Source organism: Corvus cornix, chromosome 1A (genome assembly GCF_000738735.6).
Source record: "Corvus cornix cornix isolate S_Up_H32 chromosome 1A, ASM73873v5, whole genome shotgun sequence".
Taxonomy (NCBI): domain Eukaryota; kingdom Metazoa; phylum Chordata; class Aves; order Passeriformes; family Corvidae; genus Corvus; species Corvus cornix.
The window spans coordinates 51,390,673-51,411,122 of NC_047057.1; the positions used below are offsets into that span (position 1 = coordinate 51,390,673).

General features: G+C 43.3%; 1 protein-coding gene across 5 annotated transcripts in view; it reads left to right on the top strand.

The window, feature by feature from the left end:
* RBFOX2 (RNA binding fox-1 homolog 2) overlaps positions 1-20,450 on the top strand; it is a 172,120-nt gene that overhangs the window by 33,586 nt on the left and 118,084 nt on the right. For 4 of the 5 annotated variants that reach the window (XM_039571694.1, XM_039571690.1, XM_039571693.1 and 1 more), the window contains exon 2: positions 2,202-2,252. The exons of the other annotated variant lie outside the window; for it this stretch is intronic. In XM_039571694.1, coding sequence (XP_039427628.1) covers positions 2,202-2,252 — 51 coding nt within the window. The remainder of the gene's footprint in view (positions 1-2,201; positions 2,253-20,450) is intronic. 5 annotated transcript variants of the gene reach the window in all.

The window sequence follows — 20,450 nt, forward strand, 5'->3', positions numbered from 1 at the left end:
CTGAAAATAACTATTTCTATTTTCTTTCTTTATTATAACTTCCAGCTTGCATTCACTGCCCTTATCTTTGGTATCTGTAAGGGCAACTTGTCCATTAATTCCTTATTCTCTGTGTGGAAATCTTTCTGGTTTTCAGGGTATTGAGAGAGACTTGCACGGAACTTGTCTGAGATACTGACCTTTCAGGTGTGTCTATAAGTACTGTTAAAAGCATGCCTGGAATAGTCTTTCAGGAGAAGACCATCTTTCCTGATACAGGGTAGATGTTTATGGAATTTGGACATAAATTGGTAAACTGTAGTTTGTGGGATAAACAATCACAGTGCTTATAAGCTGTACTTACACTGGGGGAGAAAAAGACTGTGTGTTTTCATTGTGGTGTTGTTTGTTCTTACTTAAGGTAATAGTTAAAACCCAAAAGCTTTGAGTGGTGCTGTAATTGATAGTCTCCATTTGCTTCTTCCAACTCATGTGTCCTTCCTTCTGTTTCTGAATCGTTTGTGGAGTTTTGTGCTTAACCTGCTTTCTGGCTGTTAGTATTTGAGAAGAATGTACTCACACGGTGGCCAGCCTAATTAATTACTGTTAATCCCCAAAAATTGGCTGCCAAAAGTTTTGTTGTCCTTGAAGCTTTCATACTGTGCATGCTACTGTAGCATGAGAGCATGAGGAGAAGCTGAATGTTTCCTGGCAGGTTTCCACAGAGAATCCCCTGGGCCAGCTTGAGGTAAAGAGGAAGAGAGGGAGGATGGATACAAACTTTAAATAGCATTGCTAGTCCCTGCAATGCTGTTTGAATGCCATTGAAATATTAGCACCTTGCTATTCGGCAGAAACTGTGTTAAAGCGCTTTGTGTGAACTGTGAAATTGTGCCAGTGGCCACATGCCCTGTGTAGGGTAGTAGACCTCTCTCTGGTGGAAATCAGAGAGCTGGCCTTTCACTCAAATGTCCCAGCACAAAACCTAAAACATCTCAACACAGACTCTTTCCTGACAGTGATTGTACATCTCAGTCAGCTTCATACCCATAATGTATTTGTGTTGGACAATTTGAGATTGTTTTGCTGTGTTTTGTCAGGGTCTTCCCCTTGGGCCTCTCTTTCCCTCCTCTCCTTCCCCAAGAGCTGCTGGAGAAAGTGCAGAGCTGACTTAAGAGTTCCCCCTCACAAGTCATAACAGGAGATAGACTTAAAAAGTGATTGTGGAGGGTGGCTGTTTTCTTTCCTCCTCCTCCTCCTCCTCCTCCTCCTCCTAGCATTCTGCTGGGAGTTGTTTGTGAATGCACAGGGGGTACCAGGGTGGAATTGATACAGATTTTGTCTAGTTTAGTTTATCCTCTGCCCAGACAGAAAGATGCATGCCTGAGGCATGTGAGTGCCCTTTCCCCATTCCAAAGAGGATGTGTTGGAGGGAGAGGAACTGAAAATAAATTAAGAAACAGAAATAAACATTTAGGAAGTATTATGTTATCTTAATCCCCAGTGCACTGCTAAAATAGAGATGAGTCTGGGAATTTCATGGAGAAATTTCAGAAGTGTTGGAGGTTCATATATTCCTGCAGAGCAGGATGATGGAGCAGCCAATATCACAAAATGTGTAGGCTCAGAGTCCCTTCTGGGCTGAAGAAATAAAGCCTAGAGGATTGATTTCCTGTTGGGAGTGTTGAGTTATTGTACAGGCTTACTGGGGTGTTTGAAGTTACATTGACTGCTTTTAAAGTTCATGTTAAACTATTAATATAGTTTTGAAAAGGGAAAAAAATGACACATTTACAGCTAATATTTTGGGAAACGTCTTCAAGACCAGGCGAAGTGCAAGATAGCTTCTGTAGTTTTATGTTCTGTTTTGTTCAGTTTTCATGATGGTAAATGTGTTTGCATATCAAAAATTTTTGGAAAACAACCACAGTTATACAAACTGATATTACAGAGTATAAAGTAGGATTAGTTTATTCTTATTTTATGGCTTTGATTTTATTTTTTTTTTTTTTTCCTTCTACACAATTTGGCATATGCAATTGTAAATACATTTTAGGTGTATTGGCTTACATGGAAAAAAGGAAGTTGGCAGAATACTTTAGCTCATTTTTCCCCCATTTCATGCAAGTTCTTGTCTTTGCCTGAGTTAAGACAGACCTACATTTCCTTGCTTTCTATTCCTTGTAACCCCTACATTCACTCTTTGTTTTCTTGTCTTGCAGAACGAGCCTCTGACTTCAGGTTATCATGGATATCCAGCAAGAGACAATCAAGTAAGTGTCTGATTGCAGTAATCTGTGCGTCTCTGCACACTTAGGGATGTTTTGTCTGACAGCTTCCTGGCTGTCGTGTTATGGAGTGGAAATAGTTTTGTTCTATTGTGGAATGTTTGTGGAGACATATGTGATTAATTGAATGGGTTTTTACAGCTTTCATCAGTATGTGGCAAGGTGCCTGGTAAGGGGTTAAATATCATCCACATTACCAACAGCTCAGGAAATTCTTGATTTTAAAAATGTCACAGCTTAGAATCCCTGTCCTAAGCTCCCACTATATCTCCTCAGTGTTAATGAATGTAGATGTTCAGTGCCAGTGCATACTTGGCCCTGTTTTATACTTATTGCTGTAATTCTGGCATCTGGGGAGCAAAACAACACTGAGTTTTTGTGAGAGTCTGCTTTGCTGGTGGAGTAAGGAATGACACGTCCTGTTGGGTTGTTTCTAATATCTGTGAACTTGTCTTGCCTTCCTTTCAAGTCCTGCAGGGCCCCTGCCCCTTGCTCTTATTCAGGATGCTCTCCTTCTACAGCAGTAAAAATTACACTGTTCAGTGCACTTGCATCTGTGAGCATTCTCTTGCCTCCTGACAGAAGACAGAGAAATCCCAGTTGATGAATTTGCACGATAGAAGGAGGAGATCCTTTGGAACAAATGAAATTTAATGGTTGTAAGATACGACTGTCACACATTAAATCTCCCTTCTTAGAACAAAGTTTTTTCAGTGTTCTGCAGTGCTACTGCAAAGCAGAGTATGAACCAGTATAGCAGGAAATTAATATGCACAGAAAATCAATAATGCAGCACATTTCAGTAATGAGCAAATAACAAAACCAAAATCAAATTCTTTAATACTCTCAGGTACTGCTATATAAAGAAAGTGATTTTCATCATCTCTTGATGAGGCCTGGGTGTAAGTAGTAACAGCTTAATGGGAGATGTTTTTATGAAGGAAGTGCAGCATAGTGCAGCCTCAGCAACTGAAGAGCTCAAGTCTTTGGTGCTTGGTACGTGTGTACGAGTTTCCATATAGGAGGAAATTATTCAGAATGTCTTCTGGGATATATTAAACTGCTAACTAGCACAAATAAATACTACGCACTGGGATGCTGTGAGAGTTGTGTGCCTACTCTGTCCAGGCTAAGTGAGGTAAGCTAAGCTGAGAGGCAGAGTCGGTCCCAGATCCTTAAAGTGGTTCATACCTGCTTTTGGCTTTCCCATTCTGGTAGCACCTTCTGTACATTTTGGTGTTTCACTTTACCTACCCATTTAGGGGTGTTTTAGGGTGTTTCAATACCTACCAGTACATCCCACTTCACAGGTTTCCTCTTTCTCATCCCATAAGAACTCGTCTGATTTGAAAGTCCAGAACTGCTATTGCTGGCAGGTTGCCAAATCAGCATAGATGGGTATGGGAAACTGTACTACAGCCAGGATGTGAAATGAGAATTACAGCCTGGGTAGCCCTGGGGAGCTCCATATGGGTGAGCACAGGGAGTAATGAATGTTAGCAAGTGTGTCTATGTGTTTCAGGTGGCAGATAGCTTTATGGAATTTTCTTGGAGGACAAACAGCTGCAGTTTAACTTGTGTGTTTTCATTTAGCCAATCTTTGTAAAAAGATTTTTTTGGCTGGTTTTTGTTTTGTTTTTTTCTTCCTGCTCTCTACAACATTTTGATCTGTAGTAAGTGTTTGTCTGTCTGTCTTGCTGTGTCCCTGAAGCAGCTTAAATTCAGATCTGGTTTTCACTAATGAGGTTTCAAGGCTTTTAGCTAATCTCATTGCGAGCCTCTAACTTGATAGCAGCAGCAGAAGTCTTCTGTTTCCAGAGGGTGGGGCTGGCGTGGGAGAATGAGCAGTGGCTGATCCATCACCTGCCTTTTTGCACTGGGAAAGGAGGAAGTGGTGTGGGAATATGTGTAGGGGTCCTCACCCTGTAACAAAGTAATTATGAGATATAGGAGCAATTGTGTTGGATTTCCTAAAATTAGGAGCTGGATTTGAGCTGGTGAGGGTAAGTCAATGTATCATGCTCTTCCCCACTGCACTTCTTTACTGTTAGTACTTTTGCTGTGTTTTTTTTTTCCACATTGTTTTCTTAAGGAGAAGTAGCAAAGCAGAGCTTATTTTTAGGGTTTTTCATCCTGTGACCACAGTAGTCAAATTCTGACTCGCCATTTCTTTCACTTTATGTAGCATCCTGCTGGAATGCCCTTTTCGTTCCTTCAGGCTCTGAATGTCGTTAATTGCTGGCTGCAAACCTTTCACTGTGCTGTTTTTATACCCTCTAGTGGTTAAATCGTATCCAAATGTTCCAGGTTATTGGAGTTTTTTCTTCCTGCCAGTGGAAATCTGTGATTGGTTTGAGTCCTCACTTGGGCCATTTGGGAATGCTTAGGTCTCTAGAACGGAGTTGATTTTGTATATTTTTCCAAGTATTTAAGCATTCTGTTGTCATCATGCATGGGCAGCAGTACTGAAACAAATGAGATGGGGTTCATGTTGAGGCTCTTCCTCTCAGAATTCTGGTGTTGTGTGATTGCTTTATGGTAACTAAAAGCTCTGGGTGGTTGTGCAGCCCCCTTGTTCCTTACCTGCCCTGCCAGAGTGCTGGCTTGCTGGACTTTTTCTGGTGATAGGACCTGGGGAGCACATGTGCTAAATCATTGTTGTGTAAGTTTGCCTAAAAAGAGGCTTTCTGTTGCCAAAGTGTTGTACTACTGGATCTATGTTACAGTCATGTAAGGAGCTGGAGAGCTCTCTGGGACTGTTCTCAGGAATTCAAGGTTTGCTCTGTGGATGTCTAATGCACATTCAGGAACGGAGGGATGCCCTTCCTTTTCCCAGAGCTAGGCTGATGGCCGGGACAAAGCCCGTGGTAAAGGGAGAAGGGGGGAACATTGGTGTAACATAGTGTAACATTGCTAACTGAGATGAGAACCAAGTCTTTTGGTGAGGAGAGCTTATTCCCTGGGGACTATTCAGTTTTTCATCCCTCTGTTATGTCTGCCAACAAAATGGTATTTCTTTTTTTGTAATGCAAGCACCTGCCTAAAATGCAGTGAACCAAGACTTCCTTGCTTCATTTCCCAAGCTGTGACAAACAGCTCTGAGGTACTTTGAGTTGGTCTCAACATGGAAAATGACTCGTACAGCTATACTGATACAGCTTTTACATACAGACAAACTCATCAAGAATACATATTCTGCTTCCAGAAGGCTGTTCCATGCTGACTGTGCCAGCTCATTTTGTATATAGCCAAGGCCCAAATCATATTGCTCTAGTGCTTTCATGTCCAAATGTATTAGATATGATATCTGAGATTTGTTAGAGTGCTGAATACTGGCACTTCTGTGGCAGAATTTGGCAGCTGCACAGAATAATTTTGTTCCCCAACAGGAAGCAAAATGAGCAAGAGCACCTTGTTTAGCTGCCACTGAAGGGAAGAGAGGAGGAGAGAGAGTTTATGGAAGCAGGAGGTAATTGCACACACCAGAACTGGGTCAGGATGTTAGAGCTATTATACCTCTTCTGTTATGGAAAGTGATCCTCAGCTATCACAACGGGTTAGGATATTGGTTTGAAGCCTCTTTTAAAAGCTTGTACTTCGTAAGTACAATTCTTAAATCAAACTGGGCCATTGGCTTGGTGCTAATGTGGTGGAAACATCGTTACCTATCACAAGTGACACTTCCTTCAACAGCTTAATTTCGGTGGCTGGTTTTCCATCTGAGCACTCACCAGCTCTGACCTGTTGTTCTCCTGTATGTAGATGAAGCTGCAGCCCAAGGTAGTGGGTGCCTATGGCAACTGCTAGGAACAGCTTTATCGGTATCGTCTCAGTTTTGAGTTCAAGCTTAAGGTGAAAGGCTGTTAAATCCTCTCCAATTGTCAGCCTTTCCCCCTGGGTCTTTACTCACTTGCTGCTTTGGAATATCTGATGGGGCATCGCAGGCTCCAGGCGGATGTGTGTGCTGCCTTCCCTGGGGCCACAAGCTGGTGAGGGGGAACTGAACAGCAGTGGTGGCAGTCTGTGAGAACAGGAAGCATCCCCGTTGCTTTTTTCCTCCCTGTTTGTTTTCTTTGCCCAGTCCCTCCTGATGTGGGGAGTTTGGCAAGGAAGCCCTTCATCCTGAGATGTGAAGGGTGTGTGAGAGCTCCCATGGGGAGGCAGGACAGCAGGTCACCAGGCTTCCTGTTGGAGCTGGCTGCACAGGGGCACTGCTGCTCTCATTGGTGGTCTCTTGGCAGCAAGCAGCAGGGATGTCAGCAGAGAGTTAAGAGGGGGGAAACCTCTCCTCTCTCATCAGTGTGGCCTGAGACTCCTTCACCTATCTTCCTCTTCTCCATTATGTGGATAAATGTGAATTTGGGGATATTGCCACAACTTGATTAGCAGCTCAGTGGCCCAGCATTGGTTAGGATATCTACCCAAAATTTCCTTTATTTAGTACCAATAGACTTGAGATGCTCTTGTCATGAAGCAAATAAAAAATGTCATCCTGGAGGAAAATGGTTTGGTCACTTGTTTGTTTTCACTTGTACCATGATAGCACAAACCACTACAGTCTCTCCAGTGCCCTGCTTGGTCAGTTCTGTTATAAAGACTCCCTGTCTGAAAGTTCAAATCTAAGAAGTCTTCCTGAAAAGTTTTAGTTTTTAATTTGTTTTCCTCCTAGTAACTGGCCATGAAAATAAACCCTCCAGTGTGTATATTATTTGGCTCTGTAACCTGTGAGGTGGTGGCAGTGGATGTGTTAAGTTATTCAGGAGGTAGAAAGGAGCATGGTTTGTGTGTTTTTGAGTTGTTTGTTGCTTACATTCTTTGTTTGAAAAGCATATTTAGTACAAATTCTTAAACTCAGGGACAGAGAGAGGTTCTAGAGAGGCTCAAGTAGTTTTAACACCTTACTCCGTGAGTAAATAGCTGGGACAAAGCTCAGGAAGCTTCTGAGATCCTCCATATAAAATGGAGAAGACCAGGCTCAGTGTTCCTGGTGCTTTTGAAGAGTCCCTCTTGGCTTGAAAGCAATCAACCCAAAATTTGGGATGGGACCAAGCTAATGAGGGGAAACTGCTCTAAGCACTTTCCTTATGTTTAAAATTAGGTGGATTAGGATAAGTCTGCCAAATCTCTTGCATCCTGGCTCCTACAGCCTCTCTTCAGGCAAGCAGTGAAATGTTTCCATACTGTACTAGACAAGACTGAAGGGATATTCTATTACTGACCTAACTGCAGTGTCCATAGAAAATAAGGAGCTTCGTTTCAGAGAATGTGGTCTGGGCAAAAATGTCCAATGTATTCAGGAGGTGAGAAGCATCTGTGAGGCAGCTGCACACAAAGGCCTTCAAGAGTTTGTAGTGGGAGAGCTGCTGGGATGTTACTGCTTCATGAAGCTGTGAAGAGTTTGGGCCAGTTCAGATGTGCTTATGGAAAGCCATTTAGCACTGCAGGAGGGGAGGAACTTGAGAAGTCCTTTACAGGATTGCATCCCACACTACTTAAAACTCTCAGTACATTCAGAAGGTAAAAATGTGTTGAGAGAGTGAAGAGAGTTAAATTAAAACAATGTAAATTGTGATATTGAGAAGGAAAATAGAGAGCAGAATGTTTAGCTGAAAACTGAAGGAGGTGGTTACAGATTGAAGTTTAAACAATTAAGGATGAGTTGGAAAAGCAAGATCCACTGAGACTAATCTAGTGATACATTTCCCCTGAATCCAGAACTGTCTTGGTCAGGCACTTGCTAGATCATTTGAAGCATGAAGAAGTGGTTCCTTGTTTTCTCAAGCCCAAACTACATCCCTAAGAAGCTGCAGGAAAGATGAATAAGTGGGATTAAAAAAAGAAAAGTAAAACATACACCACCAATTAGCTTAGCTTGTTATAAACCTCCTTTCTGATATTTCACTCTGAACCAAGTCTCTGTGCTTATGTTGGCCACATTCCCCCAAATCTCTCCTTTCCTTTGTTTAGCTGATTTCCTAGCATCAAACCCCTTAAATAATACAGGAAGCATGATGTCTTGCAGTTGACATGAGTCTTGCAAATGGATCACTCTGGCTGTATATTTATTCCCCTTTTCCCCATGTCTGTTGCCTTTCTAATCTCTGAATACAAGGCACGGAATCCTTTCCTTACAGAGCCCTGAATACCTTCCATAAACATATCCAGCGAACTCCATGCCAGTGCGTGCCTTTCTCATCATCAATAACAAGAGACCACGTGGAAAAAAGTTGTAAGAGAAGAAACAGTTAAGGAGCGCACCTAATTCAGATACATGGGAAGACTTCCTGACAGTAAGCTCCTTAAGTCCTATGAACAACTTCTCAAGGGAAGTAACAAATACCTTGCTGATGAATAGTCCGCCAAAGCTCTGGGGTTGTAAGGCGTTGGCAGGAAATGGGTTTGGATGATGTAATGCAAATTCCTTTCATGTTTGAGTCCTCTGATTGCAGCAGTTTCTCATCTCTGCTTAGGGTTAAAGAGAGGAGATGTGAGTCATCCTTGGGGAGAGTACCAGGAGACCACTTTTTCTCCTGTGATGACCATATGAGTGTTACTCCGTGTCTATCTTGGAGATTCCCAAGCCCCTCAGTTCCTTTGGCAAGAGGGACAGCATCTTGTTTAGATTTTCCCTTCCGAATGATTATGCTGGAGTGTGGCATGTGTGCTAGAAGTAGTCTGCAAAAGGATCAGTTGTAGGACTAAAACCAAATGGTGCAGAGAAAACAGCCTGTTGATAGCTATGATATCCTATTGAGGGCATGAAAGCAGCTATTCCGGGTGAGAAAGAAGGTCTCTGCCTTCCAGTGTTCTGGCTTTTACAGTGTCTAATAGCAAGTACTTACAGCAGAGGGAGCAGCGCCAAGATTCGGTGATACTTCCCCTCTGCTGTGCTCTTGAAGCAATCCTGTGGCTTTGGGATTTCCTGGCTATAGATTTTTATTCTTTTTTTAAAGTCACCTGTGATAGATTTTTTTCTTTATTGAATTTCTCTAAATGTTTTCTGAGCCTGTCTAAACCTTTGGCATCCACAGCATCCTGTGGCAACAAGTCCCTGCTTTAGGTGTGTTTTATGGGGGAAAAGTTCTGTGCATCACTGACTTGAAACTGAGGTGGTTTTAAAGCTCTCAGGTGAGGGGGGGCTTGGGGTCCTCAGCTTGCACAGCTGCACTGTGACTGCATGGGTGAAGATTTTCTTCTTAACTGGAAGAAAAAAACCCATGAAACCAAAGCAAACAAAACAAAACTTCAACAGCTTATGTGAATTATATATATGTATAATTTTTAAAAAAATTTTTTTAGCCCCGTGTATAATACCTGTGCAGCTGTTATTTCTAGGTACCCGTAAGTGCCACAGCGTGTTGCTGACAGACAGCCCGTGCTCTTGGGATCCTCGGCTCTGGCCGCCGCGCCGCGCCGCGCCGCGCCGTGCCGGGCCGGGCCGCGCCGCGCCGGGCCGCGCCGCGCCGTGCCGCGCCGTGCCGGGCCGGGCCGTGCCGCGCCGTGCCGCGCCGTGCCGGGCCGTGCCGGGCCGTGCCGCGCCGTGCCGCGCCGTGCCGCGCCGTGCCGGGCCGGGCCGCGCCGCGCCGGGCCGGGCCGTGCCGCGCCGGGCCGCGCCGGGCCGGGCCGCGCCGCGCCGGGCCGCGCCGGGCCGCGCCGGGCCGCGCCGGGCCGCGCCGGGCCGCGCCGTGCCGCGCCGTGCCGCGCCGTGCCGTGCCGCGCCGTGCCGTGCCGCGCCGTGCCGTGCCGGGGCGCGCTGGCGCTGGGCTGCCGGGAGAGGGCAGCCGGCGCACGGCCAGCGCTCCCCGCCCCGCCCGCGTCCCGGGCCCGCCGCCTCGGGCTGCCCCGCGCAGTGTCACAGCCCGCGGCACGGAGACAGGGGGCTCGGCCTCTGGCGTCCCGCAGGCGATTGGGGTGACTCCTCTTAGGTGTTTCTGGAACGGCTCTTCTGGGCAAGGGAGGTTGTGTTTAGAGGGATGGGGAGAGAGCAGCCCCTTCACGCGGCCTATGCTGGCATTTGGTTCGTCGAAGAGTCACGGCGGAAAAGGTTTCCGCAAAACTCTTTGATCTGTGAGCAGAGGGAACATCCAGGAGGAATCCTGGAGGAGGAGTGCTCATAACAGACTTGCTTTCAGAGGGGCAGGCACTCTTTAGGCTTTCCTGGCTTGAGCAGGCTCCTGGCCCGAGCTGGTTTCATGCAGAGGCAGGTGTGCTGCACAGTACTGCTGCTGCTCAGAGGCACTGTGAGAGATGGTCTCCTCCTTTGGGCGCACAGAGCCTGTGCTGCAGTAGTGGGTTTTCTCTGGTGTGCATTCTGCACATCATGAAATCTCACTGCTTTCAAGTGAATGGAGTGTGTGTGAATAAATATTATTCTTGCATCTTAATTTTTTTAAAAGGCAGCTAGAGATACCAAGAAATTCAGGTGGTCAGTGTAGTTACAGAACATGGAAAGATGCTGAAAAAGATCAGATGCTTATGGTCAGATCCTTTACTAAAGGAAATTAAGCCAACAACAGACATACATTGCTAATTTTTAAGGGCTAATCATGTCAGATCAATTTAGTTTTTTCGTTTGACATGGCAGCAGGCCTGGCAGACAGAGAAAGCTACTGGCTTTGGACATAGTGCCACATGACCTTTACATAAACTAGACAAATGAAAGGTGAAATTAAGAAGGGGCTGAATGCCTCACTGGAAAGCTGTATGTCGAGCAATTATATCATGCTTTTCTGTGTGTGTGTGTCTGATCTGGAGTCTTAGCATGGTCTGGCTTGGCTGCTCTGCTGTTCTCTACTGCTCATCAAAATTGAGGGTAATAAAACAGTGAGTGAACATATGTATGTTCAGGGACTGGCAGCCTTTGGAAGCCAGGATTAGAACTTGGAAAGATCACAGTAAATTGCAGAAATGCCCTGAAATCCAACAATGTGAAATTAAATAAAACCAAGCTGTATTAACAAAAGGAACTGTATATGCAATATAAAATGGAGACTAACTGGCTAAGCAGTAATATCCAAGGAAAGATCTGGAGTAATAGGAGATAACAGACTAAGTATTTAGCTGGTTTTTGTGATCTTGAAAACCTGGAATGCATTTCCAGGTATGACAAATAATTGCAGAAGACAGTTATTCTTTACAGCTTGGTACAGCAAGTGGAGCACTGTACCTGCTTTCAGGCACTTCAGCAAGTGCACAGGTGAAATCTGGAAAAAGTCCAGGGAAGAACAAGAAAAGGAGGCTCAGAGAGCCTGACATAGTAGGAAAATACCAAGCTCGTTTCTTCTTTTAAAAAAGAAAGGGTAGAAAGTATGGAGGATGGGCATTGATTATTTACTGTGTCCATTGAAGACAGCTTAATTGGTATCAAGAAAGGCTTAAATTGGATATTATGGAGTCAACCAACATTTTCTGATTCAATGTAGTGAAGCAGTGGAAGGGTAATTTAGGGGATCAAGAGTTCCAGTTTCTAGTAGTCTGTAATAACAAGTTAGACAATTCCTGATGGATGTTTGTCTAAACATGCTCTGTGCTGTCTCTGAGCATGGAGGACCTCTTGTTTCCCCTGCCCTGTATTTGTGTTTTGTGACAGTCAAAAGCTGGTTGTTACCACTGTCATTATTCCACAGCCATATGACTGCTCTTTTTCTGTTTGGCTTTTTTTTTTTTTTCTTTTTTTTGGTGTGTGTCTAAATTGTAAGATAGGGGATTCCTCTGCTCCTATATGATCTTAAAAGTGCCCAAGATCCTTTCTTTGTGACAGCTGCCACATCTCTGTTTTTTCCTGGGCTTGCTTGTTACTCAAAGGGTACAGGGTATTCAGCATCTCTGAGTCAGTCCTTTGCTTTGTCTCACAGTAATATCTACTATGTATGAACTGTGGATTGGTTTGATGTTTTGATTTCCCTTTAAGCTCTCTGGCCAGATTTCCATTACAGATGTGTTTAGAAGAGAGATTATTATTATTTTTTTTTTCTTTAATTAACATAAACAAACCCATCCTTGCTACTCTACCTGCAACTCCCCTCACATGAAGAAAGGACTGAGAGGATCAGGAGGAGCGTTTCCTCAGGCTGGGCAGGGAGCGTGCTTCTGCCTGCCTGTGGCTGGGATCTGCTGTGGGAGGGCAGCCTGTGTGCCTTACCCCAAGTACAGCAGCTGCTTCTCCGCCCCGCCTGCACCGCCCGCTTCAGCGGGACCCCGAGTAAATGAATGGGATCGCTTTCTGTTCTGCTGACTTCTCCTGCATGGTGAGTGAGCAGCTCTGCACTGGCTGGGGAAGGATGCTGCGTGCAGGCAGCCTACCTCAGCGAGCTACACAGATGCTCCCGAGAATAGCTGGTGCATGGAAGATGGTTTCATTCTTAGTATTAAGGGAGAGGTATTTCCAGCAGTAGCATAATGTTGCTCAGAGCAGGCATTTGCCAGATGGTTTCAGCTCCCCCGAGGTTTTGGGATGTGAAAGGGAAAGGGCCAGGAACACACTTTTGATTCATTCCATTAGTAGATTAATCGGCACTGTCCTGGCTTAATAAGTCTCTTAGATTTCCCAGTGGAAATGGCACATGTAATTCTGCCCAGGTCACGCTCTGCACACCTGTGTTGAAGCTTTCACAGCAAGACACTGTGCTGCTGCAGGCAACATCTGCAAAGCAAGACTGGGGGTGGGGGGCAGGTTTTTTTGGTGGAGGGAGAGGTGAGAAAAAAACTTTTTAGTAGGAACTGTTAAATAATGCTTGTGGGAGCGAAATATGTTGTGAGAATCTGCTCGAATTCTTCATTTTGGTGGGGACATTTTTAAAAAATATTGCAGTGGTAATTCAATGTTATGAGGCTTTTTTTCCCCCCCTTCCATTCTGTATTAATTGCCAGCTAGATTACGTTTTCCAGGAAGTCTGTGACTAGAGGACAAGGGTGCTCTTCCTGATAAAGGTCAGAGGCTGCTGTCTCCAGAGGCTGCCCAGAAAATGATGAGAACTGTCTCACGGATTTTAACTGAAAACCTCAGCAGATGCTGTGCTGCTATTTACTTGGGGGTGAGGGCAGGCAGCCCCCATGACCTGTCTCTTCCCACCTCTGTTTCCAAAGGCCAGCCAATTGTTGGGGAGTGGATTTAGTTGCTGCTGCTGCCCACCCAAGAGGTTTGTAGCTCATGGCTGTTCTAGGAGGAATCTGTGTTTTTAACTCCTGGTGCCTGTGGATTTCAACGAGCTGCACTTGGGTGTCACAGCAGCACCAAGCTGGCTTGCTGCCAGGCCTAATAAAGTTTTAGCAATAGGATTGCATCTAATGAAACCCATTGAAATTCCTTTGCAGCTGGATTTTGTTGAGGAGAGACTTCAGGTACTACCAGCAAACAGATCTTCACCTTTTCTGGTCCATTGTTCCTGCTACACCTGGAGAGCGTGGGCTACCCTTTCTTATAGGTCAGGAGGACAGCAGTGGCTAACACTGGCAACAGTTTGATCATCATCTTTATTTCTAGGGCACCTGTCATCCTGGCTCCTTGCCATGGTCTCTCTAAGCTGAAACAGTGCTGCTCATTTCCAAGTGCTTGGAGAACAACATCTTGTTTTCCAACCATTTATGGCAGCTAGCTCCAATCCTTTGCAGGGTCTGGAGTAAGACTGACAGGGGCCAAAGGAGTAAATGTCATGAGACTCAAGCTTTCTGTTGAAAGCTGAGATAGAGATATTTCACATCCCGTGGTATATGTAGCCGGATTTAGGCTCCTTGGTATTTCCAGTAGAATGGCATTTCAGAACTGGGAGCTGAACTCTGACAGCAGCGTTGTCCCCAGTTGCTGTCAGCTTCACCCCAGACAGAGAACTGCTGTTTTTCTTGAGCAGCTGCTGCTGTGGAGCAGAGTACGGGAAAAGTGATCGTCTCTGAAATAATTTGAAATAGACAGATAGAGCCAGCCATCTGAATTCCACTCAAGAATTAATCTAATCACTGTGTAATATGTTCTTACTGGTTTATCCTACCTAAAGGGCAAAGTTAACTACGTTAAACACAATTTGGAGCATTTGATTTCCTTCAGACTTAGATTTTGGATACAGCTGACTATCTGTGTACGAATTTCAAGGTTTCTGGGTGTCTCTAATCCAGTTTGTAGTGACATTAGCATTAGATAACCATACCAAAGCCTTTATCTGAAAGGAAACCTGCATTCTTCAGGTCGCACAAGGATGAAAAAAGACTTTTCTGGTCACTGTTGCTTTCTGGAAATTTGGGAACAGGGAACAATTTAATATATTGTTGCTTTGTTATCAAGTGAGTAGCGTCTCTAGCAGTTCCAATACTTATCAGATGGTGTGGTTACACTTCAGAGCTTAAATTTGGATTAAGATCAAATGAGACTATATTGCATAGGACCTAGGACACAATAATGCATGTGTTGGCTAGCCATAGTTACTTCAAACCATTCATCTCATCTAAACCAAGTATGAGTTGCTACTCATTCAGTTTGTCTGTCTTAGAAGGGGATTGGAAGCGTAAGGAGGTTATGCAATCAGTCTCTAATGGAAGAGTCTAATTTTGCCAGGATTTGATCAGAAAATGCAACATAATGGAATTCACAGTACTGTTTGTTTGAGTGTGAGGTTTTTATGTTTGGTTGTTTTTTTTTTTTTTTTTTTTTTTTGTCCTGGCTGTGTGTCAGAAAAAGAAGGGAAGGTGGAATAGCCTTAATGTGAGCTCAGCTGAAGGTGTTTCAAGGTGACAGTATGTGACCCCACAGACTGCAGTGATGTTGAAGATCAAGTTTATAGCTGGTCTGCTTCTGTGAGAGCCAAAATCCTCCTGATTCAAATGCATCCACTGACACAAGTGCCAGCTTGTTGGGCCATCCCATGTTGCAAACTGGGGGTGTTTTCAGTACTCACTGCATGTGAGCTCTGTTAAAAGATATATGTAGGTATCTATCCATATGCCTCTTGGAAGTCCCATATTAGGTATATACACTAAAAAGACTTTGAAGAATGGATTCTCTTCTGTGTATAAAGCGGGAGACCAGTAGTGCAGTTAGTCTTTACAGACACACACTTTTCTAAATTGTCTTATGCTCATAATTCCCGAGGGACCAGTCAGATGGAGGAGATGTTTGCTGCAGCCATGAGAGTAATCCATCTAGATGGTGGTGGCACAGGGATGGTTAAGGACTGCTTTGCTCAGAATGAGATCAGAAACAGAATTGCATTTCTGACAACTGACCTTTGCTTATCATTGTGAATTGAAGTTGGGGATATTATATTCTATAACTGAAGTTTTCCAGTAGCGTTTCTGTCATCTTGAAATCTTCCTCTGTTTTATATCTATTTATACCTCTTTTCTAATGCTTTATTAATGCCTTTTACATTTGAACAGTCTGCTGTTCCTTTATGTGGCTTGACAACTGTCAATACCCCTGTTGAAGTATTTTGCTTTTAGTTCTGCTAATGGCAGATTTTGCCTGGGTTTTCGTGCTCCCGTTATGTAACGGAAGTATCTGCAGTCCCTGACACGTGTGTTTGGTCTCTTTCCACCCACCTGTACTTATCACAGGCTGATGCTGTGTTCCACCAAAGTCTTTTATCAATTCAGTTTTGTTGTTTCTCAGGAGATGTCATTCAGTGTTTGTTGGTGTTACCTCTTCATTAGCTGCAGTCATTCCTTTCTTCTTTGCTGATTATATCCTTGTGCCGTTTCCCATGCCGAAGCCGTATTTCAGGCATTCAGCTATTTTGTCTTCATTAGGTACATAAGGCTACTAGGTAAAGTCATGGATTATTTTTCTTCTCAGAGGGTCAACTGAAAGAATGTTATTTGAATATAAGAAGAAATAAAGCAGCTGTGACAATAAGGATAAAAAAAATGGGCAGAATGTAGTATTTTGTAGCTGATTTCTTCCCTCTCATGGGTGTATTTACAGTTTACTTTGGGGGTTTATTAGTCTTTGAGTCTAAGTTTAAGAGAATGCATTTTATACTCTTGAAAAAGGACATTAAAACCCAGTTTCCCACCCAACCGATAAAAGATAGAATTTTATTCCTCTCTCTAGCAACTTTATTATCCCAGGATTTGTAAACTGCTTTCTAAGCCATAGTAAATTAGATCCCAGCAGTACAGGGCCTCTGTAGATAAATATAGTAGCCATTATACCTTGATATAGTTGTATTGCCTAGGAAAATACTACTGTTATTGAAAAGGAATTTGCTCAGGGCAAGAAGGTATCCATTACTTCCTGAATAACTCACTAACATTGTTAACCTTCCTTTGCACAAACAAGCCAGGAGGAGTCCCTTTCTGCAGGATGGTATTACTCTCCATCTGTGTTCCCCTTTATCATCAACAGACCTAAACCAAAGTTTCAGCATATTGATAAATGCCTCTGTGGTTCAGGGAAGAGAGCTATGCCCTGTCTTCCCCTTTCCCTGCTGTTACAATACTTCTATCTTCATACTCTTTCTTAATTTGCTGGGATGTTGCTGTGCTGATGAATCACTGATGCAGTACAGCCACTTGACATGGTAAACACAGAGACAAAAAAAGTGGTGTAATGATGCTGCACTTTGATTGATGAGGTTTTGGAAGTAGTTTCCCTTGTGCTACCTGAAATCTCACACCTTGAATTGGTTGCCATCAGCTCATCCTTTGATATAGCTTCTCCTGTGGACTATGAAGAGATGAGTTGTTGATATAGGAGCTGAGTTTTTTTTTTTTTTTTTTTTTTTTTTTTTTGTTTTTTTTTTGTTTGGTTTTTTTTTTATTTATGACTTCCTCTTCAGAATCCACAGCCAAAGAAATACCTTGTTTAGCACTGACAAATTAGTCTAGGGCACAGAGAATCTTTCTGCCCTTTATCAGTTCAACTGGATATTGTACTCCCGATTTGACACTAAAAATAGATTTTTGTTGGAATTTGATGCTGTGTAACAGCTTTCTGCTACCTCATAGAAAAACTGAAGGGAGGTGAAACTTTTTTCCCTTTATGAAGATATTAAGGCAGTTACTAGTTAACCAAACTTTAAAAAATACATATTTAAATACCAGGGTTGGAGCTTCCTCTGTTTCCCTCTTACCAGTATCTGAATATATTTGCTATATGCCAGTTCAGTGTAGACTTCAGACTAGATCTATGGGTGACAGAATGCAGAAGATACAGCTTGAAAATCAAGCCTAGGGCGGCAACACAGGAGCAGAGAAGCTTTTTCTTCTGTAGATGTTCAGCTTGCTAGATTCTCTGCAGAAGGTATTGGAGGATTGCAGACTTTACTCCTGGTCCACTGTAGTAAAGCTGACAGGTATAATTCATGGAAATTCCCACTTGGCTGCCCAAACTCATGTTTGCTATATCCTGGGAGTGGCTGCATAGTCACTCCGTTTCTGCAGATGAATGCCCAAACTGGAGCTGTGAGAATTCCTTACATCTGAATGCTTGCATGGTCTTCAATGTTTAACCTTGAATTCTCTGGCTTCACAATTTAGTTTTGTTCATATGTGGGTGTTCTTGGTTTTAATTTAAAAGTGTATTTTTGGGAACATGTTTTCAGCAAAGTACCTTTCCTAGTTACTGAGTTTTTCTCTTGAAGAATTGACAATGCCTTCCAGAATAGTGCTCTTGAGTATAATTGTAAGGAAAGGAAAATCCCAAACAAACTCAAAAAAGCTTTTCTTGGTATCCATTTCTTTTTTTTTTTTTTTCCTTATGTGCCTGAATGATAAGCCTATGAATTGAGATCTCCTGAAGTTTATTCAAGGACTTTAATTGCTATGATAAGTCAGTAGCAGGACAGCCCTTAAAAATTGTTGGGTTTGTTTGCATGTCAGAGTGTTTTATTGTTTCAGGCTTTCTGCTTTTCGTGGAAGATGAACTAGCCCTTGATAGTTTGCTTCTGAATAAGTACTCTCTTTTCCGAAGCCTCTTGCTGTACCAGAAAACAGGGAATCCAGTTTTCTAGTAATGAAATGGGTTGCTCTATAACAAAATGACTTTTTTTTTTCCTTGTAATATGCCAGTGTTTGGCTTATTTGCTTGGCAAAACATTTGAAAGGGATTGTGGTATTTTTCTGGGTGATTTATTGTACGCATTTTGTATTCTTGCTTCCTTTCATAAACAGGATAATGCAGAGAGAGGCTTCCTGGAGCCCTTTTGGATGTTGGGAGGAAATCTACCTTGTGGCTCAGAAATTCTGATAATCAGAGATAATCCGGGATCCTGAGCAGAGGCAGTCTCACAAATGAGCAGTACTCTGCCGGCAGGGTCGTCTCCAGCAGCACCCAAATGAGCAAACCAACCTCAAAGAAGATCCTCTTATCTCCATAGGAACTGCATGTGTGCCCAGGGCTGCCTTCTGTGCCTCTCCCCAGATAGCTTCCAGCCCCATCTCTAATCTTCTTTCAAGAGACCAAAACAAACCTCAAATAAAAATCAACCAATCAAACCAAATAAAAACCCCCAAGACACAATGCATGCCCAAACCCATGACTAGCAGGAGTCTGATTGCTCTGTTCTCTTCCTGGGACCTTCTGCTGGAGTCAGATAAGCCATGGAAAGCAGCCACTAAGTTGGAGAAACTTCCCTCTGGGCACCACAGATCATGTTGCTGTTCCAATCTCCAGTCAGACCTTTTGTAGATGGTTCTTGAAATGTTTGCCAAGGTAGGACAATGATTGAGTCTTCATCCTCAGTCTGAAGCCAGCTTCTGCATCCAGTGTGGATGCTCAGTGTGGCTTTTGGCTGTGGGAGCAACTGCTTTCCTTCAGTTTGAAATGAAATTTCCCTCTTCAGCCTGCTGCAATCTCATGCCTTCACCGTTAGTGCTGCTTTCCTTATGCAGTCTTCTGGCATGACAGAGGCTGGCCAAGCTCAGTGAGCAGCAGCAAGGCTTTAATTATTATGGGCTGCAAGAAACACCTGCATTCGGGGTTGCTATTGCATTACAGTTGTACTTTTGGCCTTATGGCAGATTTAATGTTAGGGTTTATTAGAGCTCCAAATGCAGGTGATGCAGTTCAAGCAGACTGCAGACTTTCCCAAGTGTCCACATTTAAGTATGTTCATAGCTGTAGTATGGTTAAAACCCACTTGTTACCTGGTTGCATCCCTTTTGTTTGCAAGCTCAAGCTAGATAAGAGGGCCACAGAGCTGTTGGTTGGGTAGCATTTGGACCGTCTTCCTTAGTTACTGCTGGAATGGAAGGCATTTTGTTATCACAGACTGCAACAGCTGACTTTTCTCCAAATATAGAACAGAAATACGTATTGAATGCTTTGGCTCTTTGTTCAGTATTGGGAATGTTTCTACCTTTTCCCCATAGTAGCAGATCAATGCAATTGCTGGGGTTTCTATTCTTGAGAAACTTTAAAAACACATTATCATCTTCCAGCTCTGACTATGGATTTACCTCCCGTCGCTAGGATTCCCTTGTAAATTTTATTTTTTCCCTTTCTAATTTCCTTTCTATTTTCTTCTCTCAGCTTCTTTTTTTTTTTTTTTTTTTTTTTTTTCACTTGCTAGAATATATACAAGTGTTCAAGTGCGGGGATGTGACAGGGAAGCCCAATAAGCAATCTGTCTGTCTAGGAAAAATATGCCACTGTACCTCTGGTCCCACTCAAGTGCTGAGTACTGTACGTAGGTGCATTGCTTTGGTCTCTATTCTCCTTACATATATCTGGATGCAATTGTCACAATCATTTTAACTAAGCTACCGCTAATTTATATTTTTACAATTGATTGCTCTTTTCTGTAAAGATGGAATCTAATATGGACTTGCTAATTTTCAGTGTAACACTTCTTGAACTAAGAAATTGTTTTCTCTAATTTAGCAACCTGGAGGGTGTTCTTTGACACTGGCCCCCTTATGCCTCCCATGAGTGTTGTCGCATTAGAAATTCCAGGTGATCAGATGGGATTTTCCCTCTTATGAAGAGGTGCTCATCTAGCCACTCATCCTGTGTGCTGTCTAATATGATTCCAGTAGCGTGTAGCAGACACATCAGCTTGTACTGTGTCTTGAGCTTTATCTGCTAGAATGTTAATCCACGAGCATTTGAAATCATATGCCTCTGAGACACAATCAGCTAGAAACAGATAACGTCTGTTTGAAACTGTGCCGTGCCCATTCCCTGTTTGCCCACTCGGATCTTTCCTAAATAGGCTAGAACTTTTTGTAAATTATTTTTTTAAGCATTTGGCTTAT